We start from the raw sequence: 19,202 nt of genomic DNA, 5'->3' as shown, positions 1-19,202 counted from the left end.
TCCTTTACCGGCATATATTCTTCCACAGTTCATATTGAAATAAATATCATCTTCCAATACTTCATAATTGAATGCCCTCTTCTTGGGATGAACTGCCTGACAGTAGCTGTCATTTCAAATGACTGTCAACTTTGTGTTCAGACGTATTCTAGAGATAAATACAACCCCAAATTTACACAAAAACAAGATGTAAAAAGCATCTATTTCTACAGCAGTTGTAAGTCATAGCCAAATATCAGCCAACTGCTCCTAAAGAAATGCTTGTTTTTTATCCAGATGTGTCTGGTGTGATACCATTTGTCAAATACAAATCAATAATGTGACACTACTTCCTTCTTTTCATCTAGCAAACAAATGATGCAAGTTTAACAATGCTAAAATTTTGCAGCAAATTCCATGGCAGTTTCTGAACACATTCAATAGAAAAGAGAAAAAAATACAATGATGATAACCACTGCCATTCTTCATTATTCTAAATCTATTTTAGTTTAGCCCTGTATGGCAATACATACAGCACTGCAATTGCCATTTAAAGGCCTCAGGACATGTCAAGTATTGTCTGAACTTGTTTTGTCCTTCTTGGAGCTTTGTTCAGCTTGTTTAATGACCAGACAGCTATTGCCTGATTTGTTTAACTTTTGCTCATCTTAGTAGAGCCATACTATTTTCACAGAGGGTAGCAGCAAACAGTTGTTCTGTATTTACCCCAGCGAAACAGTGCAGTGCAGAGGAGCACAGCGCAGGCAAAGAGCATGCTTTGGGAGCAGAGGGGGCCAAGCAGGAGACAGTGGGTGCAGCGCAGGTCTGGAAGGGTCAGTAAAAGGCAAAAGATGGCTTTGGGCATCCCAGAGCTAATGAATAATAATATACTGATGATCATCTAAAGCTGTGCAAATCTGGGAACTACACAACACTGAGTTCCAGGGTAACAAAAGCAAAGAATATTTATTGAACTCATGTAAGGCAGTCTATATATAGTAAATTAATTGCTATTATTGATATTTATTGGTATTGATTTCATTTGATTGCAATTTATTATTGTTAGTGGGATTAATTTCTAATAATATTTAGAGAAAATATTTTTAATAATAAAATAATGGCTTCCTGTTCTAATATTTATTAGACATATTTCAGGAATCCACATCTCCAATTGAGAGCATTTACCAGCAAACCTTCTTTTAATTAAATACCATTTACATGAGTAATGATGTTGATTCAATGAGTTTATTTATATACAAGTGAACACAAAAGCAGGAATTTAGTAATGTCTGAAAAATATTTAGATGCTACATCCTGGCATGCTTGGATACCCTGTGATGTCTTATTTATTCCAGAAATTCAGTTATTGTAAAGCTACTGTACATATAATGTTACCAGACTAAAACCTACATTTTGCAAGAATTCAGATTTCACATGGACAAAATCCATTATCCAAAAGCTTAAAAACATGAAATGGTAGATAAATGTCAAAGTCCTTCATTCTCTTCATCTGTTTCATCGGACAAGCAACCAATAAACTCACACATTCATTTCAACCACCAGAAAATACTCAGGGAAAACATGGATTTGATTTTCACCAAACTATGAGGGGAAAAAAAGACTTTCAGGTTTAGCAGTAATGGCATAATCTATATACACTAAGTAACAGTGTGACGCCAATTGCCAAGCAAAACTTTGACGTATCTCATAATATTACCAGAAGGCAAGGCAGTACTAATATAACAACACCATGGTAAAGGAACATCAAAAAGCATTTACAAAAGAATTCAAGTAAGTTTATATGCGTCATCAAGACCCACACTGAAACTGAGGACCTCCAAAATGTTCATCCCAGGGCAGCGCACACCTGCTGGTGTTCAAGAGCCTCGAGGCAACCTGAGCAAGGTGCACACAAGGGTCTGGGTGCTGCCTCACAGTGACGAGCAGCAAACTCCTGAGCAGAGTGATTCCAAAAGGTGGTCTTGGATCATACCAGCTTGACCAACCTTTTCACAAGGCACAACCAGAGATGGCATCCTACTTTTATAAGGGCACCATCCTTTTATAATCTTCTGTGTATGAACTGTCAACCGAGACCTGAATGTCCTGTGAACAACTGCAGCACTTGGAGCAATCTGGCTCTGCTTCTCAGAAGGTTCTGTCTGGTCAAGGAATAGGAATATTGTTGATTTTTCCCAATTATGAAGCTGTTCTAACTTTCATGAAAATATTAAAGATTCAGTGAATACATAATTGAAAATTCATTTACTAGACAGGAAAACACTGGTTCCAGAGCAGATTCCAATTATTTTTAGGTCTCCCAGGACAATGACCACCAAACTTTTCTGAGTATAATTCTGCTTCAAGAGGTATAACCAGTATCTATTGCATTTATAAACCTAAATAACAGCATAATCCACTGAAGCCCTATGGCCCCATACATAACTCTCACAGTCTTATCAGTTGCTGGGATTGGCTAATATCCCAGCCTTGGCACATCCTTCCCTTCCAAGGAGAGTGAAATTATATGATATGCTCTGTATTATTAGTGAATTCCTAGACAATTGATGCAGACAGAACAGCTGGACAAGGTTGTGTACTCACATTACACCTGCAGTGCTGAACGTTTTCCCTCGTCTCCTTTGTCAGTGTGAAGCACATCTATCAACCTTCAAACAAACCAGTACGGAGCATCTGTATGTTTGCCAGTTACTGCAGATATTGGCCAATGCCACAGAACAAACAAAACATTTCCAAGGATAAAAACACAACTTGTTACGGTTCAAGCTGAAGTGCCCAGCTCTGCAGACAATTAAAATCTTCCATGTGTACAGTACAGAAGGGAATGAAAAGAATAGGATAGAGAAGTAAACACTATTACAAAAAAAAAAAAAAAAAAAAAAAAAGTGAACCATTTAGGATTCAAAGAAATATTTCACATGAAATGCTCAGACTTCAGATTTTCCAAAAGCCTTTCTGGAAAAAGTAGTCTTGCACAAAGCAATATTGTTTCTCATAATCAGTGAACAGCATGAATTAGATTCTCTGATTTTCTAATCTGTAATTTAAACCCCTTCTAACTGCACTATTGGAATGAGCTGCAAAGGGTTTGCTGACTTATCCCCAAGCACTCCGTGCACACTTGCATAGCAATCTGCACCATTCTTTAATCATCAGTGGGAAGCCCTGGATAAACATGTATCTTGGACTCTATTTTGAAGGATCTGCCAGTAATACTGTAATCAAACATGGTGCAACTGCCTAGAAACACAGTATTATGGAATTGGCTGCCAACCTGTACAAAAGAGCAGGCAAGGGTAACATGTATCAACCACTCTTTGATAGACTTTTTTACTTAAGCAAATTGAAACTGCGCTGAACCAGCATCGCTTCTTCTCCCCATCTCTTTTTTGTGCCACTTTTAGGTTCCAGTGGAAGCTTAGCTAGGCCGTTATAGCACACTTGCCCAACATCAAGATCATACATCTAAAACCCTAAGGTGAATAATTTTCTACTTGGCTGGTATACTGACATAGCTCGACAAAGGGAAAGCAGTAAAGCCACAATGGGGCCTCAGATTCTCACAAGCAACCTGTTATAGCATATCTCAGAGAGTGACAACAGTTAACAAATTCCTATTTAACATAAGGAATGTAGGTATATCCCTACATAATAATTATCATAATAATAATTATGTAGGTCTATCCCCACATAACTGACGAATGAGCTAGCAGTACATGAAGAACAACAGGTACCAGTCAGCTCCCAAAATGTTTCACATCTCCCAAAGAATTAAAGAGAGCAATTTAGCAAAAATTGCCCAAAAGTGGGTGACATGTTCACCCCATTGTCACCAAATTTCTACTGAGCTACCAGAAAATGGATGCTGTTCAAATTTTATATTTTTGTTGTGGTTTCTGCCATTTCTAGGAAATATAAATAAAATCTGGACTTCATTACTGAAAATAGCTTGCTTCCAAATTTCAGCTGCACACATTTTCAACACCATCAAAGAAATACTAATTTGAGGGCATCATATGCCTTTTTTCCCCTCCAGACAATGAAAAAGAAACTGAAATTAAGCAGACACAGACTAACCAGCTACAACTGAAAGAAATACAGCAAGAAGCTCCATAAGTGAGCTTTCTTGAAAGTACATCTGCTTTGCTCCACCAAATGTCAAGGATGGTTTCAAAAGTAAAACTACAGGGAATTATAAAAAAGAATTTATAAATTAAAATTATGAAATAATTTGCTTTTGCTAGTAGAAATACGTTATTACTGTTTCACACCTTTTTTGTTGGGTCTAATCTAATCTGTGTTTAGACCAAATTATATTGGTGGAATGGTGAATTTGTCTTGAGTAAGGACAATAACTTTGCCTTTGCAGAGCAAAGTAACAACATGGATCTCGTACCCTGTTATTATTGATCGTCCTTATTAATTCTGATGGTGGCCAGTCCATCAGAAAATTGTGTCAGTAATTTGACAAAAACTTTATGTATAACTTCTCTAAAAGATTAACAAAACCGAGAAAGACTTTGAAAAATTTGACTGTCTTCCTCTTGAGATTAAACTAACATCAGAAAGGCTGAAAGTCTGAAATATTCATAAATCAGTGATGCATAATTTGTAAATTTGTATTTTATATAATGTACAACTTTCTCTGTCCTAAGGAGCATTTTATATTTCTTGTTAACAGTGAATGCAAATAATGCTCAATGGAATTCTGCAGTGACCTTTGTTTTATTATAATTACTGCATATTTATAAATGAACAACTAAACTCCAATTTGAGAGCTACAACAACTTTGAGTTGGAATTCTTTGATAAAAACACAACTGAATAAACTTCATAAATTTAACTCCCTAAGAAGAGAAAAAGAAAGTCTCCTCTGAAAATTCCTCTGTGTATACCCACAGACAAAGCAGATTTTTCCATGCTTTTGCAAGCAGAAAACTAAACAAAACAGCAATATGGACAGATTTGAACAGAAGAAGATAACTTGCTTTAAAAAGAGCACAGGAGAACAGACTGAATGTAAAACATCATATAATCACTGTATTATATAAATGCATAAAATAGAAATACGCAGGTGTTAACCACCACATAATAATAAAAAAATGCAGTACCTGTGTTATGTCATAATATAATTCCATGTAATGTCACTAATTCTTAGCAACTGAAATCCCACTAAGTAAGCAGAATCTACATCAACTTCTGCTAATGGCTGTTCTATACTGGAACACTTCCACATTTGTCAAAAGCACACGAAAATCAGAGGGCAAGGTCCAAAATACAGTACACACACTGTGGACCTTTCCCACCCAGACAAAGGCTAATTGGAAGCATTTGAAGACAAAAGGCACAGCTTACTGGTACCAGAAAGGCCAACAAAGACTGGTGTGAAATACCTCATGGTACAGGACTCAGAATTATCAAGCACTTGTTCAGTGGAGGCAGCAGCAAGACAGTTTGAATTCTGTTCCTAATTTGGATACTTGCTTTGACTTCATTCTGAACATTTAATTTGTTTCTATACCGTGCCCATTCTTTATCATTGGTTTCTGTTTATATCCTGCATTTCTTAGAGTGGAAGCTTGTAGCAGCATTTATACCCAGTTGAGAGCAGGTCTAACAATGTTTGAGTGCAATAATGTACGCAAACAGAGGTTTAATTCAAGCAAAAATGACAGGCTGAGAAACTAAAATCCTGGTTTGGGTCATAACATCCTATTCAACTGAAGCCATGAATGTTTTAAACAAGCAGTGAGTTGATGAAAAACTGCTATTCAAATCCTATACAAGACACCTGTGATCCCTCCTAAGGCAAACATTAGACTGAAGCCGGCTGATTTTTCCCAAAAAATAACATGCCATCTCATTAGTGTGTGAGAAGTGCTGAACAAAATACTGACAGAATCTGTGATACCAAAGAAATTACCACCTAGAGTGAGAGAGTACATTTATTAATAAAGTATTCAACTAACTGGAAGCAAAGCCATTTATATAGGCTTTTTTGTATCATAAAGGAAATGGTCTGGGTATTTTCCTTTTTCAAAGCATCAGACTATTCACTTATGGATTGATCCAAATCCCACTGAATTCCATACACATACATGAAGTGCTGATTACTCTTGCACACAAACTTCTAAACTTCATGCCAAAACAAAAATCTTCATAGTTTACTGAAGTAAATCAGGTAGAAATAATCAATACAGCACAAACTAAAATACAGTCATTAGTGATAATCACACATGATAATTTAAAATAAAGCTAAGGCTTATTAAAGGAGGTGCTGCTCATAACTGCTTTTTCTACAGTGCGCTGCATCGAAAAGAATTTGAAATAGAACTCACATGACTGTGATAAAGCACCCTATTATGAGTGGTTCAGAATGGCTCAAATATGTACTAAAAGTATAAAGTTTTAGGGTGATCATTTTCTTCTAGCAAAACAGGGCATATTATGTAGCACATGAGAATCCATAGGAGATTTAGAAATATTTCCTTCCATGGGGAACCATACTCACAAACATGATCTCTTTAACTGATTCTGTTAATGTCGAGTGATATTTTTGGCCATGAGCATTTTAGCAAGAACAAAATTTACGTTAAAAAATTACTTAAAGTGAAATTACTTTTCTTTATAGTCTAGATTTTCACTGAGATCAAACAGTTCATTACAGTGTAATAACAAAACTGCTTAAAACTGCTCATAACCTGCATGGTAACCACATATTTCAGTATATCAGTTTGAAGTTTTTAAAAAATATTTTGTAAAACATAATGAAAAATATTCCTAACACAAAATTCACAAGTGTGTTTTTCCCATCCTCCTTTGTCCCCTTGAACTCATGAATAAAAGGGTCACTGCAGGCAGAAGGATTTAAAATTATTAAGCCTCTTTCAAGTATGTTTCTGTACTCATTCAATATTTTGGACAACTGTTCTATTTATTTTTGATTTTCTAAATTTTACTTTAGTCTCAAATAGTTGTTGCACACTAAATATTAAAAATTCCTGTCAAAGTATATGGTTGTTAGACTCCATTTTGTAATTTTTGATATTACTAGACAAATCCTTCACTGATTTAACAGTTTTAATCCTGTGATGGAGCCATGATATGACATGTTATTACTGACTATGACTTCCTGACTAGGGATGTCCAGCCTACTCATCGAGCTAGTAACCTCTGGGTATGTGATGAATATTATGAATTCATCTCAAATGTGTGCAACAGGAAATGGGCATTCATGGAATGGCATATAAATAAATGCATACATGTCATGAAGGTTCTATAAAACTGTCTGCATCCTACATCTTACTATTATTCAACAGTGTGACATAAACTGTTATTTTAAAGACACATCTATTACACTAAATCCTCTGTTAAGATCTTTGTGTTGTCAGATTTGAAATCAGGGCAAAAAAAAAATCAGTTGCTGAATACTGAGATGCTGGTACACAGTGAGCTCTTAGAATTTCTGACAAAGTAGACCAAAGCTGCATTTCTAGCATAATAAAATATCCCTACTACAATTATTTTAGACCATCTGAACACAAAATACAAGATTAAGCCTGGAGCTCCAAATGCTGAAATTTAATAAATGTGAACATCCTTTATCTTTCCCTCTTGGATGTAAGTAACAGGAGGAACCCTGTCAGATCTGGCAGTAAACACAACAGGAAACTCTCTATAGTTTCTGTCTAAGTAACTATCACAAAACTCCACAATAATATTATGGCCACAATAAGAAAAAAGATATTTGGATTCCCTCTTGGATTGACTACAAAGTCTTTACATGTCTACTAGACTTGGAACTGAGCCCTGTCTTATTGACAGAAACTTCATGACATACTTCAGTCACAGCACTGAAGATCAAGAGGACAAATTCCCCACAGCCCTTAAATTTAGGATCCTGCCAAAGTATTCACTGAGATCTATTTGCCAGTGCTTTGATCCAGGGTAAGCATCTCAAATGTAAGGCCACAGAAAAGGATCTAGATACAAGGAAACTGGGTCTAAGTAAAATGGTAGTGATTTTCAATATTGCCTTAATCAATGATACCAAAGATGATCTTCCTACAGAAGAAATGCTGAATAAACCACATATTTGCAAACCATTTTATTAACAAGCAATAGTTAGAGCTTCTACTTTTTTGACCTAGATCCTTTCATTGTTCAGCACTTCAGAACATTTAGAAACACAATGATCCATTGTATACTTGTCACTTCTTTTGTAAAAGGCAACACTTCTTAAAAAGGAAAAATACTGACTTTCATGCATTTTCCTAAGCCTGTTATCATATTCAAATTTGTAGAAGTCTTCAGAGGTTCAAAATAGAAACAATTGGCTTTAATCTAAATGCTCTCTATTTACATAAGGGTTCTAAAATGTGACTGAAAATAGTTTTGGGGAAAGATTTTACACTTCATACAGTCAAGATTGATGAAAGTAATTCTGAGGGATGGGAAGGTTTGCATAATACTTAGAAAGCTGTCAGGTCTTTGCAATTCCTTTCCAAAAGTCACTTCTAGGCAATGTCAGTACCAAACCTCAAAATAATGCACAAATTCATAAAACACAAACCAAATTTACATCACTCTTCAATAGTAAACTCTACTTCCCTTAAAACTCAACTTACACTAGCAAAACTCTACTTTCAGTTGCCACTATGAACTGTAACAACCATTTCTTAGGTATTGGTCAACCTCATTTATGCCACCTGTGCCAATCTAACTTGAACTAGATTGTCTGTGAAAACAAAATTTGTATTTCTTGCCTTAATGTTCGCTGACAGAAGTGATGAACTGCATCGCATTTGTAGCAAGAACATTCTACGTTTTGATTCCTCAATAAGGCCTTGATCTGAACCACAAACCAGCTTTTTACAAACAGATACACCTGACTGATGTGCTTAATGAATGCAACTGTATCTACAGAAGACAAAGTCTAAACATACCTCCCTTGCAGATTTTTAGCCTTCTGGGAAAGGGAAAAAATGTTTTAGACACTGAGTGGAAAACAAAAAGCTTACTGCTAGCTGAGAAGTACTCTGAGACTTAATATGCAAACTGATTATAACTTTGAGTAAAAATCTGATGAAAATTTTCGAAGTGCATTTATTGAAGTAATTCTAATAATGTGGAAATTTTCCTCAGTACAAAACTGACCTCACTAAATAAAGTGAAAAAAAAGCAAATCAAACCTTCCACCTACCAAATGAAATTTCCACCCTCCATTTCTCAAGCTCAAATGCAGGAGAACCCAAGAGTAGGGACAAGAATTAAAATATGTCTGGAATTGGAAGCAGAATATGCTGGAAACACGTTTCAAAATTTAAGGGAAGGAAAAAAACCAAAGAAAAGCTTGCCCTAAGCTTTCTCTGTCCTTTCAATTAAGTATGTTTCTGAAACGGATGCTTTAGCCTGGATTCACTTATCCCCTTGGAATCTAGTGTATTTTGGGGAACGATGCGAGAGCCCAACGTGCTCGCGCCGCCTCGGCCCCCGCCCCACGAGGGACCGGTGCCAGAGGACGGGGACCGGAGGCAGGGAGGAAGGACGGACGCGCCTCCCGCGGAGCCGGGGGATGTGGGGGGATGTGGGGGGGATGCGAGCGATGCGCGCCCGCCCCTCCGCGGACCCGCGCACCGCGGCCGCGCTCGCTGCGCGCGTTCCGCTCCGCGCTGTCCGTGTTCGCCGCCTGGGGCCGCGGCTCCCCCGCGCTTCCCATGACTCACACGGCGGAGCCCGGGGGCGGAAGCGGCGCCTCCCCCGCGGACGGGCGGTGCGAGCGCCCCGCACCCGCGCAGCGCCCCCGGGCTCCGCTGCTGCGGCCGGGGCTGCCCCCGCCTGCCGGGGCACCGCTCAGCTCTGAACGATGCGAACCACCACCATCCCTGCCACCGGTGGAACGAGCTTCTCTAGGGGGTTTCTGCGGCAGCCGGGCCTCCCCCGCCCGTCAGAACCGTTCTGGTCCCGGGCTGGCGGCGGAGCCACAGGACGCTCAAAGCGTCCCGCTCGCCAGCCTTCCCCTCCCCCGGCCCTGCCCTTGGCCGCTGGCACCGCGGCAGCTGGAGCAAGTTCAGCTTTTCTTCTCCCACAGCACTGGGGCTTGGCTGCCCTTAAAGAAAATCCTCTCCTAACAACGTGTCAATGTTACATTCCTCCACAAAGCAACTTCTATTAGGGGGGCTGGGAGCTTGGCACTGCCTCGCCACAGACTGAGAGCTTTGTGGCTATGCAAAAAACAAGGAGAGAGGGAACATTTCCTGCATTAAAATGCAATACCCCAGGCTCGATGATTTATCCTCACCCTCCCCCTACTCCCGCATGGCAGCTCTGAAGGACCCCCTCGCCAAGAGCCTGCATCCAGTGCCCCCATCTATGTTCAACCCACGCTTTCCCTGCCTCACAACCCTTCAAAGTCCTTCTAAAAATCACCCTCCAGCCCCAGCCTCTCCAGAATGTCAGGCTCAAACAGGAGTGCGTAGCAGAGGGACTAGGTGGAAGGCTGCCGTGCTAACTGCTAGATCCCTGACTTCCCACCCTTCCGCAACAGCCCCCTCCCCTTTTTCCAGCAGGGACATGAAGCAGCTGCTGGGACTGGAGCAGCTGCTGGGAATGACACACCAACCCCCTCCTCGCTAATACTGCAATGAGATTCTGAGCCTCCATCTCCGGGAGCAGGGACTGCCTGGGGAATGGGTGCAGGAGCAGCCACTGGCCCCTTCCCAAAGCTCCCAGGAGGTTAAACCAGCATGTCCTGCCTGCACAGTGCCTCGCCTCTCCAGGCATCTCAGGCAGAGGTTTCACACTTAGAAACTGCATTTGCTCTTGGTTTATTTGTAGGTTGCTGAGGTCTGGCCCAGGGACCAGGTGTCCTGAACATGGTAAATCTCTTGGTCTTTTGGTCAGGTTGCCTGCATGCCTTTGGAAATATTTTCCTTGCAAAGTCAAGGGATCATATAGAGAAGGCCAAGGTTTTTCAGTTGGGTGGTTGCTGTAAAGAGATGGTGAGGGGGAAAGTGATTTCTGGCTCACCACCTGTGGGCATTACTGTAAGTGAGGCCTTAGAACAGATGGATCCTACTTGTGAGGAGTTTCAACGGTGCTCAGCAGAACTATAAGCTGTAGGTTAGGCCAGTTTAGAAATGAAAATTCAGCCTTCCCTGCCTTTAAGGGAATGTGCATCTTCTCCAGCCCTTTTGCCTCATCTAGAGGAAAGCCAGAGTGGAGAGCAACTGAAACGAATGTGAGTATTTAGGAGAGCTGGCAGCAGGACTTGCACACTGGCATGGCATTCAGCCCCCCCCTCCAAGAAGCACCTACCTTCTTTTGGCGGCCGCTTGGCTTCCCTGGTGAGATTGCAGACCTGGGTGGTTTGCAGCTCCTGGGTCAGGCAGCCTTCTGTCTGCTCGTTGAGGGGCAGCACCACGTTATTGAGCAACACCAGGGACTGGTCGTCTATTCCCCACTCTCCCAAATGCTGAGGGCAGGTGCATTTTGTATACATGATCCCACAGGACTCGGTTCTCCCATTTTCAGATTTCAAGCAGCTCTCCAACCAAGTGCATAACACATGGCACCCAAACTGGCTCGGGCTCACCTTGTTCAACACCAAAAATTCAAAGAAGGATTTGTGGTCTTCTTCTTTTTTGTGTAATCCTGGGAAGTTGATAGGATAGACACGACGTATCTGAATAAAATTCTTATCATACTGCAGAAATACAAAAGCATTCTTGGAGTTGCAGAGCTGCATTATAGAATGGTTATTTTTTAAAAGATCCTTTATTTTTTCATGAGAAAAATGATCAAACTGATAAGCCAAGAGGGAAAAGTTGGAGCAGCTGAAGTCCTTTTTGGAAAATTTCAGGTAAATACTATATTTGGTTGGATCTGGATTTTCCAGCGTCCAAGTGCAGTTTGTGAAGTTTTTAGGAAACATTTCACTTACAGAATACGATCCATAAATGACCCCCTTCACCAACGTGGAACACCAGAAGTCTTGGGCAGCATTAAATCCAAACATAACCAGTAGATAGGTGGAAAATATATAAATCAGCAAATTACGAACAGCCTTCATCCTATGTCATTTGGCCTGCAGGAGATGAAACGAAATAAAAATGCAAGTAGAATTCTTCACGCATAGAAAACCAAACTCCTTCCAATATTCGAGCCAGCTGTTTTCAAGCTTGCAGTTAGAGCCCCTTTCAGAAAGAAGGGCAGGTAATTTTTATTTTATAACGCAAGGGCCGGGGTTGCTGCTGTGTGCACAGCGCCATCACGTGGCCGTCGCCGCAGACACGGCTTCCACAGACAAATTAAAACTCAACATCTATTAGATTATTAATAGGAATGTCCTCTCCTCTCTAGGATTTAGTCATCATGGCGTGGACTAGAACTGCTCAACTTAAGTAAAAACCTAGATGCCTTACCTAGCAGACCAAGAGAAGAGAAGTTTATTTATTTATTTATCCAAAAAGTAAATAATTAATCGGCTATAGTTATGTACTTGCATATACGATATCCACATGCAGAATTTCACCAGAATAGGACAAGAAAGCCGGTAGAATTTGTTATATATTATTTTTCTCTTAAGTCTAAGAAGTAACTGAATTATTACAGCTATCATTTAAAAATGCTCAAATTACTATTTGTTACAGATAGAACATTATCTCCCATATGCCTACATGTCTTCACCGTGGCTGCCAGGTCTCTAAAAAGGCAGCAAATACTGAGATTAATGCATTAATAAAATTTTGACAGTATTGAAGAAGAAACAAAGACAGATGGATATAACTACTGCTCGTCTGACACGATCACTAAATGCCAGCTTTTTAAGATAATAATTTCAATGTGCTTCAGCCTCTAAGGATATATAAAATGGATCACAGTATTAGTATTACAATCAGTAGCTCTATGTAACTGGCCATGCTACAGCAGGATCTCTGCACCTATTGGACTGCACTTGCCCTTTGATTACGAATTACTTGTACTGTCTGATTAGCTCCTGTGTTTTGCAGCCCTGCGCTTGAACAAGGAAAAAAAAAATTACATTTTCTCTGCTAGTATCTCCAAATAAAGCTGTTTTACTGCACCTGCCAACCCTCTGAGTCTCCACAAGCTCTGTTTCTTTTAACAGTGGCCTAGGTTCACACAGTGAACCTGAGTTACATTTATCTCCGTAATGATAACCAAAAATTTCAGGTTGAAGGTTTTCAGCATTAACCTTTGAAAAGTTGCTTATCTCTTACAAATGAGTAGTTTTTCACCCTCTGCTCTTAAATGCAAGCAGAAAGAAGTGATACCGACCTAATTTCAAAACTCTCTAGATTGCAGTCTCTTCCACTGTTGCTCTGTGAGCAGAGGCACACATACACACAGGCACCGTTACTGAGTTTTGATGTGTGTCTTTGCCCAGCTTTTCATCTCCTCACCAAACAGCAAGGCATCTTCTGTTTCCCATTGCGTAACACACAGCAAGTCACCGGATTAAGCTCCCTTGAAGAGATTTTCCTATCTCCTAGATTATATTGCAAACTCTGAATCCTGAAATGGGCAAAAAGCAGTACCAACTCTAACCCTCTTTATAGCAGAGGTTTAAAAAAAAAAAAAAAGAAAAAGAAAAAGAAGGAGGGCTGCTGTCGTGCCACATGGTCAGATTTTCTCCTTTCTGAGCATCCATCTCAGTGAATAACATGGTTCTCCTTCTCCAAACAGGGCTGGTACAGCATTTAAGGTCTTAAAAAAGAAAAACTTATTGGGAATTCTGGAAACAATTTCCCCTTTGCTGAAGCACTTTGCAGGCAATGCAGTTCTGCGCAGTGTTATTCAGGATGGTGTAGGCGTTGAAAGCCAATGTGACAATAAGTGTCTAAATTAAGAATTCCACCCATGAAAAAGGATTAATTTTATAATCTGGAAAGTAGAAAGGGAGCTTATTTGCTTTTCTGTTTGAAAAGGAAAAAAGCCTCTGACTTTTTCCATCCTATGTAATATCTGCGCTAGAAAAAATAAAGACCTCTGCAGTGCTAGGCTGTTTTCTATGAAGAAATGTAAAGCCCTCATTTTAGTTGTGCATTTGTTCATGCACGGCTACTGAAACACAGCACTGTCTCAATCCCTCTCTCCCTGTGTGCATTACACACGCACACATGCACACACACACGAACTCGGTGTGCCGGCAGCCTTCAGTTAGTTTGCAGCATTGCTAGATGCAGAGTGAACCTGCTCGCTGGAAGGATTAAAACACTCAGATTAAAAAGATCTTTCTTTTCCATGGAGGAAGGAGTTAAAGAATGGTCACAGAGGTTTACGGTCGCCTATTTGGGTAGGGGGAGAATTCTCTTCTGCTGAAAAGAAACGGGCATTTAGTTTGGATATTCCCCGAACTGATTTTCTAGGTGACACTGTAGTTTAGCCGAACATAGACGGCGCCATCACTCCATTTATTTTTTTTTCCCCCCAACAGAAGACCCACTGACTTCTCTTATTTTAACTTCCTATTAACCTAACAATTCCCCCCACCCCCCATACAAATTACCCTAATCGTGCACAAACCTCAGGTTTTCTCGGTCTCGCTGGAAATTACTCTCAGGGAAGCAGACCTGTCGCAAAACGGACTTCTCTAACTTTTAAACTGCAGCGCTGAAGTAAATGCGGAGATCATTTCGTATGTGCTGTCTCTCTCTCTATCCTTCAGCAACAGCCTGTCCCCCTCCTCCGCCGCCTCCTCCCCGGAATCCCAAGCTAAAAGCTCTCCAGTCGTAATCCCTGGAAATGGGAAATGGAAATGCCCGGGGCACCCTTACCTTCCACTCCGAAAGCTGTCAGGCTATTTCTCTAAAACACTAGCACCATAGGCACACGTCCCAACAACAGTGATGGAGAGATTCCCCTTCTGACGGAAGCACCGTTTCCCATTTTCCCCGGCTCAGGTTCAAAACCAAGATTTAAAAAAGCAGCAGAAGATAAAAAACGCAGCGAGAAAATCCCCGCACGCCACACGCACACCCCACCGAGGGAAAAAATCAGCTTTGGCTCCGGATCCACCAAATCCAACCACATGAAGGGAAAGAAAACAGAAAAAAAAAAAAAAAAAGAAAAAAAAAAAAGAAAAACCAAAAAAAACCAACCACCTCAAACCAGCGAGACTGCAGGGGAAAAAAATGGAAGTGGCTGAGCAAGCGAAGGTTTTTTTTTTTTGTTTGATTTTTTTGTTTTTTTTTTTTTTTTTTTACTTGAAACAAAGTCTCAGCACAGCAGCCCGATGCACGGCGATGCCAGGCAGTCGACGGTCTGAGAGAAGGACTAAGGCGTTAGTGCGGATTTGTTGGTGGGTTTTGTTGTTGTTGTTGTTGTTGTTATTACTAATAGACTTATTCCTCCTTCCCTCCTCCTCCTCCTCCTCCTCCTCCCCCCAGGCACTAATGGCCGGACAGCGGCGGGGGGTCCTCGGTTGCCGATGTCGGGGAGCGGTGTGAGCGCCGGGCGCGCAGGGAGCACGGCGGCGGCGGCGGCGGCGGCGGCGGGAGCGGGAGCGGGAGCGCGTCTCTGCCGCTGCGTGTGGCTCTGCCCGTGCGTGCGTGCGCGCGCGCCCGCCTGCGCGCCCCCGCCTGCCGAGCCCGCCCGCCTCCGTGGGAGCCGGGCCGGGGGCGCGCGCGCGTGTGCGCGCCCCCGTGCGCGCCCGCCCCCGCGCGCCCCCGGCCGCCCGACGAGGGAAGGGGGGGTGGGGGGGGGCGGCTGCGTGCGCGCGCCTGCGCCCCGCTCCGCGCGTTCCCGCGGCGCCCCCCGGCCCCGACAGCCGGGCCCGAGGAGCGGTGCGCGCGTCACGGGCGCTCGGCGCGTCCCAGAAACGCCGCTCGCCGCGCCCGGCAGGGCTCCCCGCCGCCGTTCCCAGCGCTGGGGCCGGCTGCGCCCCGGCGTCAGAAAAACCCGCGGGCGGGGAGCGAGGGAAACGGGGACGCCGGGGCGGGAAGCTCGCACTTGATCTCCTTCCTCTTGTTTTTTCTTCCAAAGCACAACCTCCCCCTCGCCGCAGCCCCGGGAGCTGTCGGCTCGGCCCCGCGATGCAGATTAACTGATACAGGGCTCCCGGGATAAACGCTCTCAAACTGCCGCCCGCCTCCGACTAGAAACAATAGCAATTTTCTCAGCGCGGCTGCAATTAACGCCGCGTTTGTTCCCCGCCAGAGATAAGGCTGTGCCCGATCGCAGCCGCATCCACTCCCTCGGCTGCTGCCGGCCGCCCCCTCCCCGCACGGGAAGGATGGAGAGCCCGGCGCTGTGCCCAGCGCGGCAGCCACGCTGCCCCGGCTGAGAGCGGAGTTTGCGAGGCGACAGCGGCTGAAGTGGCACCGACGGCGGCGGGTGGGGTCAGACGGGGGAGGTTCGTGAAAAAAGCTTTGCCACAAGCAAGGCGATCCCCTTTTTCTTTTGTTTTTGTTTTAAATTTTGCTACATCTGGGCATGCTTTTTTTGCCCTCCCCTCCCGCTGTGTCCCTCCTGCTCCCCAGGTCGGGTTGGGTTGTCCTCTGGTTCTTCCCGCTGGCGTGAGATATCAGGGCAGTCTGCACGACAACAGATATCCAGCGTGAAAATTAGGAGATGACATTTTAATAAATGCTGCTGTCAGTCAGCAGCTCTCAGCCTGGCTGTCGTGTGCTCCCACTGCTGCCATTCTGCAGAGAGCACAAGGCCCTGCTGAGTTCGTGGGGCAATACAGCCCCTCCATGCCTTCAAAGTTCATATGAATCATGGTTGTGTGGTTTTGGACACGACCTCCCACCCCGATGAAATGAAAGTTTAAATTTCTGGACAACATCCAAACCAATCAGTCCTTAAAGCCAGCAGTTTTCTCCCCTATGGTCCTGCTCTAGCCCCTGCAAGGTCTGAATTCCAGTAACACAGAGCTTTTATGATTACAATTACATGCTGCACAAATTCTGATCAGAGGTATCGCTGGTCACAAACCACTTTCGACCAAAGTAAACCAAAACATGGTTATAGCTTTTTACTGTATTTTCCATAGGTATCAGCTGTAAAACCACATCCCTGCTAGCTTTTACACTCATAAATATGTTATATCCCTGTTGTCAAAATAAAACAAACAGTACCTACCCAAAGCAAGGAAAATGTGAGAGATATTCAGGGTCTGTGCCCAGCAAATGCAATGCAATGAAAACTGAACTGTTACTGGCTTAGAGATAATCAAATTCTCTCACATTTGCTGACATTCCATACTATCTGTGGGTGATCATCGTGTCGCTTAAGGTACTTAAAGGGAACTTCTGTTCATTGACAGAGTGATAGGAGCAGAACAAATCAAATGTGTATATACAATGCAATATTTGAATATTTTTTTCATCTCCTTTACATTAAATGAGGAACTATAAGGTAAGTCACAAAAAAAACCAACTTGAATGAACTCTTACCTGTTTTCTATGACATTGGCAAATTGTAGCTCCTTTAATTGTGAGTGGAAATTAAAAAATAATGAATATACAAAGTATGGTAAGCAATTGTCTTTAGACATCTCCTAGGTATTCCAACCCAGCGATTAACTTGATCTTTTCAATTTTGTGAAGACATGTCAATGCTGGAGAGGAGTCTGGGATGGAAGACTCCTTAACCTCTTGTTCACAAAATGAAGAAAAGGGTGGAGGTTGCACAAGTTGTGTTTAGATTAACTATGGCAGCTGAGGGGCAGAGGGGTGGGAAGTGATGGGAGAAGATGGGATGGGACGGCAGCATAGAGTGCTCTGAAAATTTCTTTACAAGATTTGTACAATTAGACTTCAACAATTCAGGTTCTAATGACTGGAACTAAAATAAGCATACCATTTTTCTGAGTACACAAATATCTACAATCCACTTGCAGGTGTTTTTCTCCTGCAATTGAGGCCAATTTGAGAAAAAAAAATGGTTTGCCAGGTGTCATGCAGCATTTGAGGTAAAAGAAAAAATGTTATTTTGTATGTGTGTGTGTTATTTTGATAGTCTAGAAGTGAGAGTCAGGATATGTTTAAGTCTGCAAAATATAAATAGGTAGAAATGTGACAATAGGTTTGTTTAATTTGGGCATGCGGATCACTTGTGTTTGGAATGGTCCTAGTTTGTGTGTACATTTATTCCTAAGCTACAGCCTGAAGGGCAGATGCAAAGTGAACCTATGCACGTAATTTGGAAATATTGAGTAGATCAATCTTGTTTGAGTACCTCTGTTAAAACCTAGGAATAATGCATTAATGCAATCACACTCTTTCATGGGAGGGCTGTCAGCCCTGCATGGTGCACGTGGTGCCATCTGTACTACAAAGAAAGTATCAAGGCACTGAAAGAAGTGTTATGTTGCTCAGTAGTAGTGTTGTACGGACTGGCACAACATAGTGAATGCTAAATTTATAGTGTTGCTTTCTAGACTCAATGCAATTGTTTCAGCAAGGTTGGGCTTGATCCAAACTAGGAAAGAGGGAAGGAAGTAATGTTTTTAATTAATGTCTGTATTAATGAGAAAAATGAGGCTTACCCAATTTAATATGTTGGATGGAATAAATTAAAGGGCTTGTTTAGTTGGGATTTTTCCCCCAGATCTGCAGAAGCACTTTGAGATCTTTGCTGTCGTGGTGATAGCAGCTAGATGATTTCAGTCCAGATTTTAGTGAACATAGCACAAAATTCAACACAGTCGGAATTGGAATTACCACTGACAGTTCTGGTGCAAATTTAAAAAGGAAGATGACAGTTTAAAGCAAGTGGCTTTGGAGAATGGACTGTTCTCTTACTCAATCATCAGTCACTCTTAGGGGGACTCGTTTCAGCCTGCAGTGTCACTCCTTTGAGCAAATAAGACAGTCTATCTACATTACTGAAGGCACACATTTTAAAAAAATCTTAAAATTGTTTTCAAAAAAGACTTTATTAATCATTATTATTATTATTACTGTTATCATCATCATCATCATGTTTAACTGACTCCAGAGTTACACTTAGATATGACCTTCTATGTACACAAGAAGGGAAGCTGTTGTTATAGACTCTATTTAGAGGTAAGAGTTCAGGGATAGTTACACTGAGCCTCTTGGCTTATGTAGAGGTGCCACTGGTCTGTTTCCCACTTCCCACTTTTCACAGATATGCAAGGCCCTTCAAAATCCCCTTTGGCAAGAATAGACTTTCTACTCTGCATTACATATTATTCTGCAGAACACCAAGCCG

The 19,202-nt window shown here is 42.0% G+C and overlaps 1 protein-coding gene and 1 long non-coding RNA gene across 20 annotated transcripts in view; one reads left to right on the top strand and one right to left on the bottom strand.

Moving 5' to 3' along the window:
- Window positions 1-15,039, bottom strand: part of ADGRB3 (adhesion G protein-coupled receptor B3) — a 448,324-nt gene extending 433,285 nt beyond the window's left edge. For 12 of the 14 annotated variants that reach the window (XR_013181240.1, XM_077174780.1, XM_077174786.1 and 9 more), the window contains exons 1-2: window positions 14,798-15,039; window positions 11,316-12,084 (exon numbers count right to left, since the gene is read on the bottom strand). Coding sequence is in view for 13 of the 14 variants with exons in the window: in XM_077174780.1 (XP_077030895.1) it covers window positions 11,316-12,069 (754 nt within the window). In the remaining variant the exon portion in view is untranslated. Of the gene's footprint in view, window positions 1-11,315; window positions 12,197-14,546; window positions 14,685-14,797 lie in introns of those variants that run through there. The other 2 variants (XM_077174782.1, XM_077174783.1) reach the window with 2 other exon arrangements.
- A 156-nt stretch (window positions 15,040-15,195) lies between these two features.
- The window catches only part of LOC143693509 (uncharacterized), a 149,201-nt gene continuing 145,194 nt past the window's right edge, over window positions 15,196-19,202 (top strand). For 3 of the 6 annotated variants that reach the window (XR_013181241.1, XR_013181244.1, XR_013181242.1), the window contains exon 1: window positions 15,219-15,321. This is a non-coding gene — a long non-coding RNA (uncharacterized LOC143693509). Of the gene's footprint in view, window positions 15,322-19,202 lie in introns of all 6 variants that reach the window. The other 3 variants (XR_013181245.1, XR_013181246.1, XR_013181243.1) reach the window with 3 other exon arrangements.

Source organism: Agelaius phoeniceus, chromosome 3, assembly GCF_051311805.1.
Source record: "Agelaius phoeniceus isolate bAgePho1 chromosome 3, bAgePho1.hap1, whole genome shotgun sequence".
Classification (NCBI taxonomy): domain Eukaryota; kingdom Metazoa; phylum Chordata; class Aves; order Passeriformes; family Icteridae; genus Agelaius; species Agelaius phoeniceus.
This window is presented reverse-complemented; position numbering and strand designations above follow the sequence as displayed.